The 16,032-nt window shown below is 36.3% G+C and overlaps 1 protein-coding gene across 4 annotated transcripts in view; it reads left to right on the forward strand.

Annotated features, from left to right (window-relative positions):
* Positions 1-15,537, forward strand: part of LOC149772739 (tubulin-specific chaperone D-like) — a 99,439-nt gene extending 83,902 nt beyond the window's left edge. For 3 of the 4 annotated variants that reach the window (XM_089947374.1, XM_089947376.1, XM_089947378.1), the window contains 6 exons: positions 387-586; positions 1,016-1,105; positions 2,671-2,758; positions 4,836-4,945; positions 10,441-10,519; positions 13,392-15,537. In XM_089947374.1, coding sequence (XP_089803500.1) covers positions 387-586; positions 1,016-1,105; positions 2,671-2,758; positions 4,836-4,945; positions 10,441-10,519; positions 13,392-13,406 — 582 coding nt within the window. In that variant the 3' untranslated portion in view covers positions 13,407-15,537. Of the gene's footprint in view, positions 1-386; positions 587-1,015; positions 1,110-2,670; positions 2,759-4,835; positions 4,946-10,440; positions 10,520-13,391 lie in introns of those variants that run through there. The other variant, XM_089947375.1, reaches the window with a different exon arrangement.
* The last annotated feature ends 495 nt before the right edge of the window (positions 15,538-16,032 follow it).

Consider the following 16,032-nt stretch of genomic DNA (forward strand, 5'->3'; position numbering starts at 1 on the left):
TTGATCTTGGCAAACACAAGGATGCTGCCACTACTTTGTAACAAACTTTCTGATATCAGAGCATGTGCATGTTTAAAGATTGCCCATTCAGAAGAAAATTCAGAAGACAGTCCCCAAGAGATATGGCGACAGTCTTTTTTGCCTTAGGATGGCAGAATTTACAAGGTAGTAGATGTACCTATAACACGTCATAATAAGGTATGTATTATAGAAGAAACATTTTTCACTCCAAAGGATTGTTTTTAAAAATATTGAGTTTTACAAATATATTGAGTTTTATATAACTTTCTATACTGCAGTTAAGCACACTACAGTTAAAGACACAATTAGAAATGTTTCTTTGTCCTTTAGAAAACAAGTGAATGAATTATTTTGTTGACTGGCAGGTGAAGTATTCCTGTGCCTCCCTTCATACTTACCTACGATCTGCCTGTAAGGATATGGAACAGCTTACCAGTTGTGCCAGAATCCTCACTCAGATCTTCATCGACTATCTTAAGGTGGACAGAGTGTCTGTACCCATGCTGAAGATGCTAGACCAGCTTCTGTCCAAAGGATGCTTTGAAATTCTTACACATGATGAAAGGTGAGCATGGTTATATTACCTCATCTGGGCCAAGTGAACTTCTGCTCCATCCAACAATTGTCATTTTTAGCTTCTCAGTAACCACATTACCAATTTCAGCCATACATGGAAGTTAGCATCTTTAAATGGATGCATTAAATTATGTTTATCATTCTTTCCTTCCACAACATCATGAATTTTGTATCCACTCAGTAACTTTTAAAGAAATTTGATATGGGCTATATGTGAAGAAGACCTTGGTTGGACTTGACTAGAATCTTTTTTATGGTAACATTTGTGTTATATCCACTGTTTTACGTGGAAATTTGACCTTGAATCTTGAACAGAGGTTTCCAACCACATTCTTGTGGGCATCCATATCCTCAGGGCACATTTATAGTTCAGATAGTTAATCCTTGTAGTCTTTACACTTTTCTATATTCGTTGCAGTCACAAATTCCCACCTAAAGTCCTAGAACTGGTGAAGCAAGAGATTCACAAGAGTGGTGATCCTCACAAACTGATGGCCAGTGCCGATGTGTAAGTGTTACAACTCTTTTAAAAAGTGATTGTCTTGCCCGATGCAGAACATTTGTTTTACCCAAGACAAAAACCAGACACTTTAAATGGAGACTGAGTGGACCTGATAGCAAAATTTGTTGAATAATGCTACCATAAATGTTTTCTTTTTTTTCTTTTAATGTCAATCCTTTGTTGCCACACTGGTGAATAGTCGAACATAGGTATCACTTTTTCATTGCTGTCATAATCAAGAATGTTAAGGTGTTGAAAGTCAAATATTTTTTTACATCAGCTGCATTATTCAACTGCAATTTTGATAAAATATTAGATATCTTAAATTTGTACATAGATGTGCTTAACTCTCACTGGCTTGTGCTAGTATATGCTTAGATCTAATTAGCTTGTACTCAAACATGCATAACTTTCACCTGCATGTACCCAGATATGCTTAGCTCTCACTCGGATATACTTAATATCTCACTGGCATTTACTTCATGTTCAGATATTACCTGCATATACTTAGACATTCTTAGATATCACCTGTGGGGGCCCCTAGTGGCCGAGTGGTCCAAAGCACTCGCCATTACGGATCACTGCCATCTCACCTCTGTCTGCATGGGTTTGAGTCTCAGATTCAGCCAATGTGGGTATGTGAGAATGCTTGCCAGTAGCTTCCCGTGGGTCGATGGTTCTTTCCGGGGTTTTCCCTGGTTCTTCCTCCACCATTAATACTGGCCGCCATGTATAGCCTATCGTGTGCTGAAAAATGGCGTTAAACCCCACAACAACAAAAATCTCACCTGTATTTACTCAGATATGCTTAGATTTCACCTGCATGTACTTGTATGCTTAGATCTCACCTAGATGTACTTAGATATGCTTAGATCTCACCTAGATGTACTCAGTCAATCTACATGTCTGCAGCATGATGCACAGTGCTAGACATCACTTTAAACTGCCTTACTGCAGACATTGTAGCAGTATGACTGAAAAATTGTTAAAGCTACTTTAAAAATCCAAATAGCACACACACACACACAGACACACTGATATGCTTTGCCCTCAACTGCATGTCCTTGAATATGTTTCAGTATAAATGCCATTAAAATGAAAGTGCATCAATCAAATTGGCATAAATCGAACATCACCAATATAGATCTGACCTTCCAAGTCCTATACAAATAATTTATTCTTTACACCCTGGTCACAAATGAGAGTAAATATTCAACCAGTCTCATTCAGTCTAAATGATTTATTTTACACCCGAGTCATATGAGAAGTACGTATCTAAGAACTCGAGCCGCATATTTATTTTACACACGAGTAAAAAAAGTTTATCAAAGGTATCTAACAACTCAGATTCCATGTAAGTAATTTTATTTCACAACACATTTCAAGCCAAGTACAGTCATGTACTGAAATGTGTAGACTTCCTACAGGAGAAATTGTACAATTTAATGCTTTGTTTCATTATTCAAGATGATTTCTAGCCAACAGCATTACTTTTCAGGAACTATACATGGTTTATCGATAAAGAAACTAATTCAGCATTTAAGTGTAAAAGTATTTTTCTTTTGTTACAGCTTCTGTGGATTGCTTCAGTTTGGTGGTGAAGTGAGAAAGAAATCGCTAGTAAATCTTAGCATTTTTCTTTGCCACAAATTTCCCAGGGTAGGTATCAACAAAGACCTCACATGATGAATAAATGAATTAATAAGTGTGTGTTGGGTCTGCATGAATGGATAATTGAAGTAAAAATGGTGTGTAGGGTCCACATGAATGGATAATTGAATTAGAAAGGGTGTGTTGGGTCTGCATGAATGGATAATTGAATTATAAAGTGTGTTGGGTCCACATGAATGGATAATTGAATTAGAAGGGTGTGTTGGGTCTGCATGAATGGATAATTGAATTAGAATGGGTGTGTTGGGTCTGCATGAACGGATAATTGAAGTAAAAATGGTGTGTATGGTCCACATGAATGGATAATTGAATTAGAAAGGGTGTGTTGGGTCTGCATGAATGGATAATTGAATTAGAAAGGGTGTGTTGGGTCTGCATGAATGGATAATTGAATTATAAAGTGTGTTGGGTCCACATGAATGGATAATTGAATTAGAAGGGTGTGTTGGGTCTGCATGAATGGATAATTGAATTAGAATGGGTGTGTTGGGCTGCATGAATGGATAATTGAATTATAAAGTGTGTTGGGTCCACATGAATGGATAATTGAATTAGAATGGGTGTGTTGGGTCTGCATGAATGGATAATTGAAGTAATAATGGTGTGTAGGGTCAGATGAATGGATAATTGAATTAAAAAGGGTGTGTAGGGTCCACATGAACGGATTATTGAATTAAAAAGGGTGTGTTGGGTCCACATTAATGAATTATTGAATTAAAAAAGGTGTGTTGGGTCCATATTAATGGATAGTTGAATTAAAAAGGATGTGTAGGGTCCACATGAATGGATAATTGAATTAAAAAGGGTGTGTTGGGTCCACATGAATGGATAATTGAATTAAAAAGGGTGTGTTGGGTCCACATTAATGGATAGTTGACTTAAAAAGGATGTGTAGGGTCCACATGAATGGATTATTGAATTGAAAAGGGTGTGTTGGGTCCACATAAATGGATAGTTGAATTAAAAAGGATGTGTAGGGTCCACATGAATGGATTAATGAATTAAAAAGGGTGTGTTGGGTCCACATTAATGGATAGTTGACTTAAAAAGGATGTGTAGGGTCCACATGAATGGATTATTGAATTAAAAAGGGTGTGTTGGGTCCACATTAATGGATTATTGAATTAAAAAGGGTGTGTTGGGTCCACATCAATGGATTATTGAATTAAAAAGGGTGTGTTGGGTCCACATGAATGGATTATTGAATTAAAAAGGGTGTGTTGGGTCCACATGAATGGATTATTGAATTAAAAAGTGTGTGTTGGGTCCACATGAATGGATTATTGAATTAAAAAGTGTGTGTTGTGTCCACATTAATGAATAATTTCAGTAAAAAGGGCGTGTTGGGTCCACATTAATGGATTATTGAATTAAAAAGGGTGTGTTGGGTCCACATGAATGGATTATTGAATTAAAAAAGGTGTGTTGGGTCCACATGAATGGATTATTGAATTAAAAAGTGTGTGTTGGGTCCACATGAATGGATTATTGAATTAAAAAGTGTGTGTTGGGTCCACATGAATGGATTATTGAATTAAAAAGGGTGTGTTGGGTCCACATTAAAGGATAATTGCAGTAAAAGGGGTGTGTTAGAGCTGCATGAAATGCTTAACTTTATAATAATGCCATCTTCAGGATCTTGCAAACTTTGTTGAGGGATCATTGCATGGATCCATTTGAGAATTTAACACATTATGTTTTATGCCAAATGTTCTGGTGTTACTTTCCAAACTTTCATAGAGAAAAACAGCTCTTCCAGTTATGTAAAATGGTGTTCAAAAATGTAACAAAATCTTTCTGAGCATTTATAATCAGTGATCAATTGGTTCTGATGAACCAGTCATTAAATTATAAATTCTGTCTGATCATTGAATAGAAAGGTTAGGCACTTTATTTGGTTTTGATTTTGTAGCATATAAATAAACTTTATTTATTTGTTACCATTTTTAAGTGTGTTTAAAATTATTGCATAAATAAGCTGAAAAATGCTTCCAGAGGATGAACTGAGATGCCAGTTAATGGACACACAAATATTCAATTGGTACTGATCTCTTCTTTGCCTTAGGTGAGGAAAACAACAGCAAACAAGTTGTATGAAGCCCTGATGACATATGACAGTGTAGCCCCTCCTGAAAACCTGGATGAAATTATAACACTTCTGAGTGAAACAAACTGGTAAGTAAATAATAAATTAATAATAATGAAGTTGCAAGAAATTATCAGTTGAAATAATGACTGTCACTAAATTATTATAGAAATACAAGATACTAGTACAAGACAATTGTTTCTCAACAGACATTTTACCAGTTGCAGTCATCAAACATTTGCATTACAGTTACAGTTAAAGTATTTTTGGTTGCATACATTTCTGTAAATATGTTACCCAATCAAATTACCTTGGGAGAACTTCTACTACCTTGCAAATCCTGCCCTCCTAGATAATAATTTTAGCATGAGGGAGCTAAAAATTGTCGAGCAGGTGGCATAAATCAGCACGATGCCATAAATCAGAATCATGCCATGAAAAGTTCCTTTTGCTTCAATAGATGTTGCTTCACAAAATCTTGACACTCTGGCATGATAGGAGACTCTTTGCTCAGTGACTGTCTCATAGTCTTGGTTTCTAACTCATTGTGTTCTGTGAGTTTAGTGAGCAACAGACCTCAACAACTCTTTGCCAGCTAAGTCTCAGGCATTACAGGGGACCTTAGACTCATCTTATGCCACCAAGATGATGTTGCTTATTCTCCAGTGCTGTCATCTAGCTAACACCATCCGTTGGCATGGGAAGATTCAGCCTTCTGAGCCTCCATTGAGGACATTTCCTACCTTTGACTTCCGGAGTTTTGTCCTTTCCTTCTGACTTTTATCAACAACCTGAACCTGAGCTACAGCATCTGTTGATCTTATGATGGAACGGAAGAGTCCTCTTTCAATTACTTGAACAGTCTGGTAGAGTTACAGACTTTCTGACCCTCCTTCATCAACAGTTCATCAGCAGTATTACCTTTGCCATGCACCTAGTCTTTCATTTTGAAACCCCAGCAGTAGACACTGATATTGCCACTTTGGGGATGACAAGCCACACTCCATACATATGGATCAGATGGCCTTTCATGATACTCAGCAGTTAGTGTGCAATATTATTACCATGGCTTTTATATTGGTCTTTCGTCTCTATGGCTTATCTTCAAACAGGCAGAACATAACTTCTCCCACTCTGAATACCTCAAGGCATGCTTGGGAGTCCTTCTCAAGATTGGCCTGAGTACTGAATAGAGCTGTTAAGCACACTTTGGCCAATGCTGTAACCGCAGCTACAATTAGCAACTGATGAACGTGACTCAGTGCTCTCTGCACTTTCCTGAAGTACCTCCATAAAGTGAGGCAAAGAGCACAGCCTGTATCCTCTAACCTTTTGTTTAACAGTCAGGTTGAAGAAGCCCAGAAGCAAGCCACCTAGGAGATCAATTTCCCTCCATCCCACAACCACAGCATCAATACAGGGATAGTATGGGAAATTAACAAGTTGACCCAGTGGCCACTCAAAGGACATAAACCTCTGAAGGCCATCCTATCAGAGCTTGCCACCCCAGCAAAAGCCACAGTTCTTGCATACCAAAGAGGATGTAGCACCAAGAGGGTCCTGTTGTTTCTTCCAGACTTTTCTTGGTCCCAAAGGCAAACAAAACTCAGTGTCTGGTCATCGACCTAAGTGCCTTTAATCAATTCATCAATGCCACTTGGTTCTCAGTGGAATAACCACTGCACAATTTGTATGCCATCCATGAAGGAGATTTCTCCATCAGTGTGGACTTAAATGGTGCATACCCTCATGTCCATATTCACAAGACTTCAGGACATTCTTGCGATTCATCAACAATTCAGGGCACTCCCATTTGGGCTCAACATTGACCCTTGGGTCTTCACTTGTTCGATGAATAAAGTAACGATGCATGTCCAGACTATTTCAATGGTGGCAATATCAAGTTAACTGGACAACATTCTGCAGAAACATCAGTGAGTTAGATCTAACAAGACATGATAACCCTTGTTACTGGTCAGGACTTCTTGTCAACACAGAAAATTCTGACCTGGTACCATCTCAACAATTTGTTTACATAGGTTTGGAGATCAATATATGGGCAACATATTTCATCGCCATCAGTATTGGGCATTGAAATCCGAACCATGGTAGCACTTTACTTTACTTTCAAGGAATTCTATCTGCACTGGAATACCTTTGCCTACTGGGCTTGCTCAGCATGGCAGTGGACCTCATGATCCTTCATGTGTGCCTATTGTAAATGATCCCTCTGCCTAAATGGAGGCCTAAGTTTGCCCACTGGACCATCCTCCCACCATCTGCAACCAACTGAAGCACCATCTGCTGATTGGGGAAACCTAACTTGAGTCATGGCAGGTATACATCTAATGTACAATCACCCATGATTACAGTCTGTACTGATGCAGGTACAGATGGTTGGGGAACCCACCTACTACCATCCTTTCAGGAAACCAGCAGTGCATACTCTCCCCAGGAACAACATCTTCAGATAAATAAATTTTTGAGATGATGGTCATTGTGAAAGCCTTTCACTGGTGGTAGGAATATTTGCCGGGCAAGGGTGTTCTCATTCTGTCTGACAACTCTACAGGGGTGACTTATCTCTAACAACATGGAGGAACCAAGTTCTAAAACCATTATGTCGTGGTGTAGGACATTCTAAAGCAATGTAAACAACAAATCCACGTACAAGCTCACTATATCTAATGACACCTAACATACAAGCCTAAGGTTTGTCCTGGAACACTCAACTAATTCAGACAGAATGTTCTCTTCATCCCTCAGTTTTCATTCAGATATTTACCCAGTGGGACTGACCATTGGTGGACCTGTTCATAACAAGGTGGAATATCAACTCCCAACCTTCATACTGCCAGTCTCTGACTCAGAGCTCGGGCAGTCGGTGCTCTATTAGTAAATTGGAAACAGCCTGGATGCATATGCCTTGCTTCCAACACCTGATTCCAAAAAGTGATACAGAAAGCAAGAGAATCAGAGTGTTGCCTTACCCTCATTTCACCAATGACTTCATCAACCTTGTGGTGTAAACTCCTCAGAGAATACAGATGTTCCAACATCTACTCAAACAACCATGATGGTAATTGTTTCATTCTTACTCAGACCTATAGAACCTGCATGTCTGGATTATATGAAACAGTTCCTCAGAAATAAACAATTCTTGCAACCAGTTGTGGAGAAAATTTCTCTTGCAGAAAGGTCCTTCACTCTGAAAGAATACAAAGGCAAATGGCACATTTTCATCCAATGGTGCACAAACAAACACATACCTCTCCAGGCATCTATACCACAAATAGCTATCTTCCTCAGGCTCTGTGTAGAGAGGAAGTTCAATACAATAAAAGGTTACTGCTCCACGATTGCTGACACCTTTCATCGTGATGGAAGAAAGGATACCGGACAAAAGGACTTATCAGACCTACTGTCAGACTTTAAGTATACATGACCATAAACATTAGACAGAACCTATCTTGGTATCTTCATCATTGTGTTAGCGACTGCAGGCCAAATTAGTGAAATACATGCCATATCAGCAGACCCAACAAGATGGGTCAATCTTATGATGGCATCCTTTTTCATCACCAAGAACCACCTTCCTTCCACGGGTAACCAGACTTTCATCATGAAGCTTCTGTCTCATCTGGACTCATCAACTGAAGGCCGCGTTGTAGACCCAGTTCAGGCTTTGAGGTGGTACCTTAATAGAATGTTGAGGTAGATCATGCCTCTTTTTACTTATCAAAAAAGGACAGGAGGATATATCAGAGCAGACTATCTTGTCCTGGTTTAGTGGGTTATTCACTTGGCATTTATGGAAATAATCCCAGCTCAAACAAATTTATTATCCATTTTGGCTCACAAGGTTAGGGTTGCCACCAGCTTAGCATTAGACTGGAACTGTTCATTGACATCATTCAGGCTGTGGGATGGATATTGGAGCCCACATTCTCTCGCTTTTATCTCCGAGATATATCACCCCAGAGGACCCTGTTCAATCTTGTAGGACCTACATCTGCAGCTAAACAGGTCACCCTTCCAGGTAGATCGACAACTTCTTAAGACATGGCTTCATGACTTCCACTGAAAATGCAGGAGGAATTTTCCCAATTTGAAGGTGCCCCGACAGATGGAGTCCCCACCATTTGGGTTACCTTGATGCTTTCTAGCATACCTTAGGGGACTGGAGCAGGGTAAGTGGATATACCTCCCTCCACCTCTTACCTATTCTCCTAAGGTATGATTGGTTAACATTTAAAAAAGAAACCGATTTTTCCCAGTAAAATATCTTCAAGAATACTTACCAAGTCAATACACATTCACACTCCCAGCTTCCCGGCAGTTGCATCCATAGAGAGTGTGCCTTCCACTCCAATAGTAACTGACACGTTCTTAGACTTTGCTGCCAAGCCTTATACCTAAAGGGAGATAACTATCCAACCACCACATAAGTCAGCAGACAACTTTTAGCTCACTTTAGCTAAAAGTAGTATCTGTGAGGGCTGGATTTACAAGGTAGTAGTAACTCTACTAAGGTGTTATGATTGGGTAAGTATTCTCGAAGAAGCATATTTTACTTGGAAAAATTGGTTTCCAAAACCCCCTTGATGGATATCCTTAGTACTTGGAATGTACACAGTAAAAATCAGGAGAGTTTATGGTTAGAAATTGTATTGGTCACAGTCACAGAAAATTTTTATTACATGTTCAGTTAAAGTTCTTTGATTTGCTTATTTTTCCAAAATAACTTGATGGATTTTCTTCCTACTTGAAAGAATCATAAAATTATAATATTTTATTCAATCAGGGACATGCATGCATTCACATTTAGGATCAAGGTCACATGAATAAAAACTAGGTTTTGTTTGGCAGTAAAAGAAATATATATATATATATATATATATATATATATATATATATATACACACACACACACACACACAGCTTTTTTATTTGCTTATATTTCCTACAACCCCTTGACGGATTTTCCTTAAACTTGGGATGAATCATTATAAAGCTAAGACAGTTCATTTTGTTACAGACACTCTCATCCCCTTGATATTGAGGTTAAGGTCACAAGACATAACAAATTTTGCATTAAGGATTTGTTTAAAGTTCTTTCATTTGCTTTTTTTCATGAATAACTCCTTCATAGCTTTTATTCGCCTATTGGATGAATCACTATAAATATGAGACTATTCACTTCACAGTGTGCTTTCTCTCACCTTTTATTCTGGGGTCACATGTTTTGCAGCAATGCTTTGATCATAGATTCACCGTGCATGCCATTGCCATGTTTAGCAGGGAAAATGGCCCTTGTCAATACAGCTATGCATATAAACAGTTTTGGGCATGAAATATGTCTATAATACACAAGTGCAGACACAAATTTTGTTGTTCCTCATTTTATTTAACCCTCAAAATGACCACTAAAATGTAACAGTTGTTTGAGATAATTTTTTATGTGTTGAATATATATATTTTTTTTTATAAGTATTGTGAAAATTCAAGTTGTTGTACATCAGATATATGAATGACCCATATTAAGTATATACAAGATATATACTGATGATATTGTATATCACAGGGATGAAGAGCTGGCAACACTCAGAGTAATCCGAAACAACCTGTGTGATCTTCTTCAAATCCCTAAACCTGTGCTCAGGGTAAGTATATTCCTGTAATTAGGAAACTGTCAGAGCTCAAGAAATGAACTTGTCCTAAATATTCATCCTTTCTGACTTTGTGTTGCATTTGATTAAATAGTCCTTGAATTATTTTCGTAGTGTCCTAATTGTGATATATTCTTTTCACTTGGTTAAGATTTAAATTTGTATTAGTGCAGTATAGTACTGAATATGAATTTTAATTTGTTTATGCCAGTTGATCAAGGTTGCTGAGTCAGTAGTTATTTTTCTTTGGGATTAATAAATTATGTTCAGTCTCAATTTGAAGATACTTTGTTGCTTGTTTGAAATTGCAGTACTGGGTGTGGTTCTGAAAGTTATTGGCTAAAAATACAAATTGAATCAAACTACTTAAAGAAATCTAATAAACTGATCATAATCCTACTGGAAATTGGCAGAAATATTTTCCAAATATTCAAAACAAGAGAACTGTTATGAAACTTATGCCATATCCAAATCATGAGAGAAAAGGTTGCTTTAAATTTCAAATCTGCTAATGCTAAGGATTAAAATAAACCGCTCGCTTTCTGAGAGTTACTTTTCTCTTGATAGAGTTCATGACACTTGAGCACTGTTACCTTTTGAAACACCTGATACAGCTTCAGTGTTCTGCTAAATATTTTCAATAACAATTTGGGAAACTGGTGACTTCATGGTGAGAAATAACAGTCATACCAATATGTAAACCAAAGAACAGGCCATATCGATGTCCAAACTGTTGTGCCATTTCCCTAACAAGCTGCATTTGCAAACTACTATTAACCTTTAGCGTGGATTCAGATGCCAGATAATTTTGGCTGATGATCTAGTCAGACTTGAAATGTCTAATAGAGCCTTAGCCATCTTTTTCACCTGGAGAAAGTTTATGACACCACATGAAATTACAGCATGATGAAAGGCATATTCAGCCTACCTGTCTATATCCAGTTTTGGAAGTGTAGAAATTTCAATGGTAAGGCAACATACATCCCTTTCTGAACACCATTCTGAGAAGTAAGTGTACATTAGGGCAGCATTTTGTCAGTCACTCTTATTAACATAAAAAATTAATGACATGGTGAAATGCTTTAGTTCAGGAATTGACTGCTGATTATGTTTCATGACTTTGACATGCTGTAGATCAAAGAGTAAGCCTACTATTGAATATCAACTACAGAAATGCTTAAACAGAGTTCTGGACCAAATTGGGTTCAAATTTTCAAAATCTAAAATTGTTGTCATGTATTTATGCTGATTACATGGAAATCATTATAACCCCAAGCTATGTCTGGATGTTTCTCTTTTCCCAGTTGTGGAGGTGACCAAATTTTTGAGGACTTGTTTTAGACTTTAAAGTAACTTTTCTTCCACAGATTAGATACCTCAAGAACAAGTGTCAAAATATGAGTCACTGCTAACAGAGATTCGGAGTAGACTGGAAGTTCTTGCTTAGACTATGCTAAGGTTCGACTGTGTACAGATCAACTTGTACATTTACCTACAGATGCTTGAACCAATAATCAGGGACTTTTTCTGAGTACATCTAGAACTGCCCTTCAGAAAGCCTCTATGTTGAGGCAAATGAACCATCACTTTATCCCAGACATATAAAATCAGTAAAATACCAAACTATCTTTTAGTTCAGTATGTGATATAGTATTTAGACCTAAATGTCAAATGTTGTATGCTCAAGTAACAGATTCAGTTTAACATTTTGGCATTTTAATTCATCCTCATATGGAAGCATAAAAAGCAGTGGCTTTATATAAAAACAATTTGACATATCTTAAGGATTTTATGTCTTCCATTTTTTAAATATTTTATATAACTTTACAGAATTTTAACATTTCACATTTAACATTGAAGGCATTGTCATAATCTATGCATATCTAGATTTTAATATTTTTATCTATTTTTACATTACCACCAAATTTTTCAACTCTGAAAAATCGGAACATTTTAAGAGTGAACAATATCTGAAAAAGAAATTTAAATGCATATGTTTTTTTAAACCTATTTACACAATGGTATAATACTAATACTGAAAGACAAGCATCCTCACACTTTATTAGTCTCTTTCTACAAGTTGTCTTTGATTTCTTTTTTACTGAATATTTATTGCTGTCCTGTGAAAGTATAATAGAGTTTATTACTTTCCTAAAATAATTCAGAATTCTTAGTGGCTGAGAAGTTCCAGTGATGTCAACAGTAATAAAGCATATTCATTTCCTTATTCAGCTCTGCAGAACAGTGTATCATGCTTGTGTTGAGAAATTTTTATACCATGGTAACAGTTATATTCTTTTGTTTTGATGAATACATTCTTTTATTGTGTTATGAATATAGATATTGGTCACAGCTTCACATCAGCCAATATGCTCAGTACAACAATGTACTTTTTATACTTGCTTATACATGGAGTCCAACTCCAAACCACACAGACCGAGATCTGCCATTGCATATTGCACCAGCAGATCTGGTTCTATGCAGTTTGTTTGAAGTTGTTAGTAGAACAACATAGACCCTGATCTGCCAGCCCATTATGTGGCATCAGATCTGGGTTCATATAGTTAGCAGTGGACTTGTCTTATAAACGAGTATATATGGTATTGAACTCAACAAACACCCATAATTGTCACCCTTACATGGTTGCAAACCCCTCCCAAGCTAAGAAAACCAAGAAATGTTTTGAAAAGTTTGTTCTATTGTGTTGTAGGAGTTTGTTTTTCGACTGCAGTTTTCTATAAATTTAAAGAATCAGGGGCCATAATAATACATGCAAAGTTTTGATTATTTTTATTTTGGTGTCTTTAGATGTAAACAAATTATTTTATGATCCAAATTATTGACTCAAATCATTGATCTTTTGCAGATTCAGATGGAATGAGGATTGATTTACGTTCATATTCTTCCAGCAACTAATCAGATTTATTGGACAACTGTTCCTTCTTTATCTGCTTCTGTACTTGTACTGCTGCTAGTCTGTTGAAAGATTACAACCTGCATGTTTAATATCTGCTGCATCAGATGTTATTTCTTAATCGACTCCATTAAGGATATTAGTGACAGAGTATGCATTAGTAATGATCCTTCCTACTATCCCATGGTTGTATGACTGCTGTTGTGCATAACTAAAGGGGCAAGAGGGAGAGAGAGAAATAGAGGAGTTATTGCTTTATATGTACTTAGAAGTGATGAATAAAAGTTATTTAATGTGATGTTGTATGTATTTGAAAGTAAAACCTTTTTTAATCATATCCAGCAGAGAAAAGACACATTTTGTTTCTTGTAAATATATTATTTTTCTGTTATTTCTTTACACAGATACATTTATATCCCTTTTTCATGATAGGTCTTGTATTTTAACTTTTTGCCAAGGTTAGAAACAAGAATTAGTATCTGTGTATATACTCGCTTATCAATCAAGTCCAACTGTAAACAACATTGACCCTGATTTGCTGTCACATAATGCACCAACAGGGCAGAGTCTGTATGTTTACTTAGAACAATACTGCAAAAATCCAGATCTGCTTTTGCATTATGTGATATGGGTCTGTGCAGTATACAATTGGGTTTGATTTACAAGCGAACATCAATAATAAAAATGTATCATATTTGTTAATATATGTACCTGTATTTTATCCAGACAGATTGTGAAGCTTCTTAAAGTAGATACTTGTGACTGCTCTCTGTCTAGAATTCAGTAAGCTGTCAGTGTTTAATGTACATTTACAATTGTTAGTGCTTTAATATGACTGATTCCTTTTCACAAATAAATTTACAGGAGATGAACAGACCTAATTGTCTACTGTTTGTATAAATAGCAAAGCATCAACTATATAGGAAACAATTAAGATTCACCTCCACTTTGTCATTAAGTTATGATTTAAAATCATATATTTCCTGCATAAATACATAACCTTAATTGGCTGATAAATTACATAAGTGCATCTAATTTGGGTTTTCTTTTGGATTTTTTAAACCCTCATACCCCAGTATAACAGCAATCCAAAAATGAAGTTGATTCATGAAAACTGCAACAGATACCTTGAAATCAGAAAATTTTACAGACTATTGAAACTGAGTTTTAAGGAAGACTGAACATATCTTTTACAAGCCAACGATGTGAAGGCAGAAAAAAAGAAAACAGTGAAATTTATTTCTAGAAGTGGTTGGAGTTAACTATAAAATATCCCATTTCTAGAGTGACTTGAATTTGTGAATGTAGTTTTCTAGGTCAATGGTTCTTTCCCATTTCTAGAATGACTTAAATTTGTGAATGTAGTATCCTAGGTCACTGGTTCCAATAGTGTGGAAATTTTCTAGAAATTAAATAAAATGATGACATTTTCAACATCTTTGCAAATGTTCATAAGGTGACCATTACCAATAGAAGGATGCAAACTCTTTGTAGAGTAACAACCTCAAGATAACCCAAGTAACTGCCGTTCATTATGACCCTATGATGTATTGGTATCCTGGATTCTTCCAACACATGAGCTCTCTGTATGTAAAAGCTAATACAGTCTACTGCATCAAAGATAAACAATACAGTCTAATTGACCGGTGTGTTAGCACAGAGAAGAGCCACAGAATTTGTCAAAGTAATTGCCACAGCAATAAACAAAAATATACAAAATGTCTGAAAACTATTAATTTTGCCAGAAACTTTTTTTTAGGCCACATCAGTCATTTGTCCAACAGCAGCAGTGTCAACATCTTGTTTAAGGTTTAGTTATAGAAAATTAGCATTACGGTTTTGGTTCAAGTTTTTTTCATCTGCTTATATTTCTTCTAAACCCATTAATGGATGTTCTTAGTGCTTTTGTATTATAGTAACTGATTATTCACAAGTTTTAATTGACAAGAATTTAAACTCTTAATTTATTTTGTATCTTGAAACAAGTTAACATTTTACAGAAACAAGATAATTACAATGAATTCTGTAAACTAAATTTTTTCTGAATCTGAAGATTATGCTCTGTAATTTTATATCCTATTAAAACTGTTTCTTTTAATCTGTTAATTTTTCTAGTATTTTAATAACTTGCATGGGGGCAGCTACAAAAATTGTTCTCGAGGTCTGTTTCTTACCTGTGAGAGCTGAATTTTTATTATTTTCTTATGTATTAATCCCCTTTAAATTTCAAATTGAAATTAGATCTCAAATAAGTCAGCTATAATTTAACAAGCAGAAAGTACTGCATTAATTAATAATTAGTGTCAACTTAAGTAATTAATGTTACATATGTAACAAGTTGGTTAAGAGATCCTGCAGATAATTGCATCATGAAGAAAACTTTTCATCACCAAATAAGTCATGTCGGTTAAGGGTATAACTGGTGGAGGAAGAACCATGGAAAACCTGGGAAGAAACACCGACTCATGAGAAGCTACTGGCAAGCTTTTTCACATACCCATGTTAGCTGAACCTGAGACTCGAACCCACACAGCCAGAGGTGAGATGGCAGTCGTCCGGAATGGTGAGCACTTTAGACCATTCTGCCATTTGA

Source organism: Sinohyriopsis cumingii, unplaced genomic scaffold (genome assembly GCF_028554795.1).
Source record: "Sinohyriopsis cumingii isolate HCF-2022 unplaced genomic scaffold, ASM2855479v2 utg001180l, whole genome shotgun sequence".
NCBI lineage: Eukaryota > Metazoa > Mollusca > Bivalvia > Unionida > Unionidae > Sinohyriopsis > Sinohyriopsis cumingii.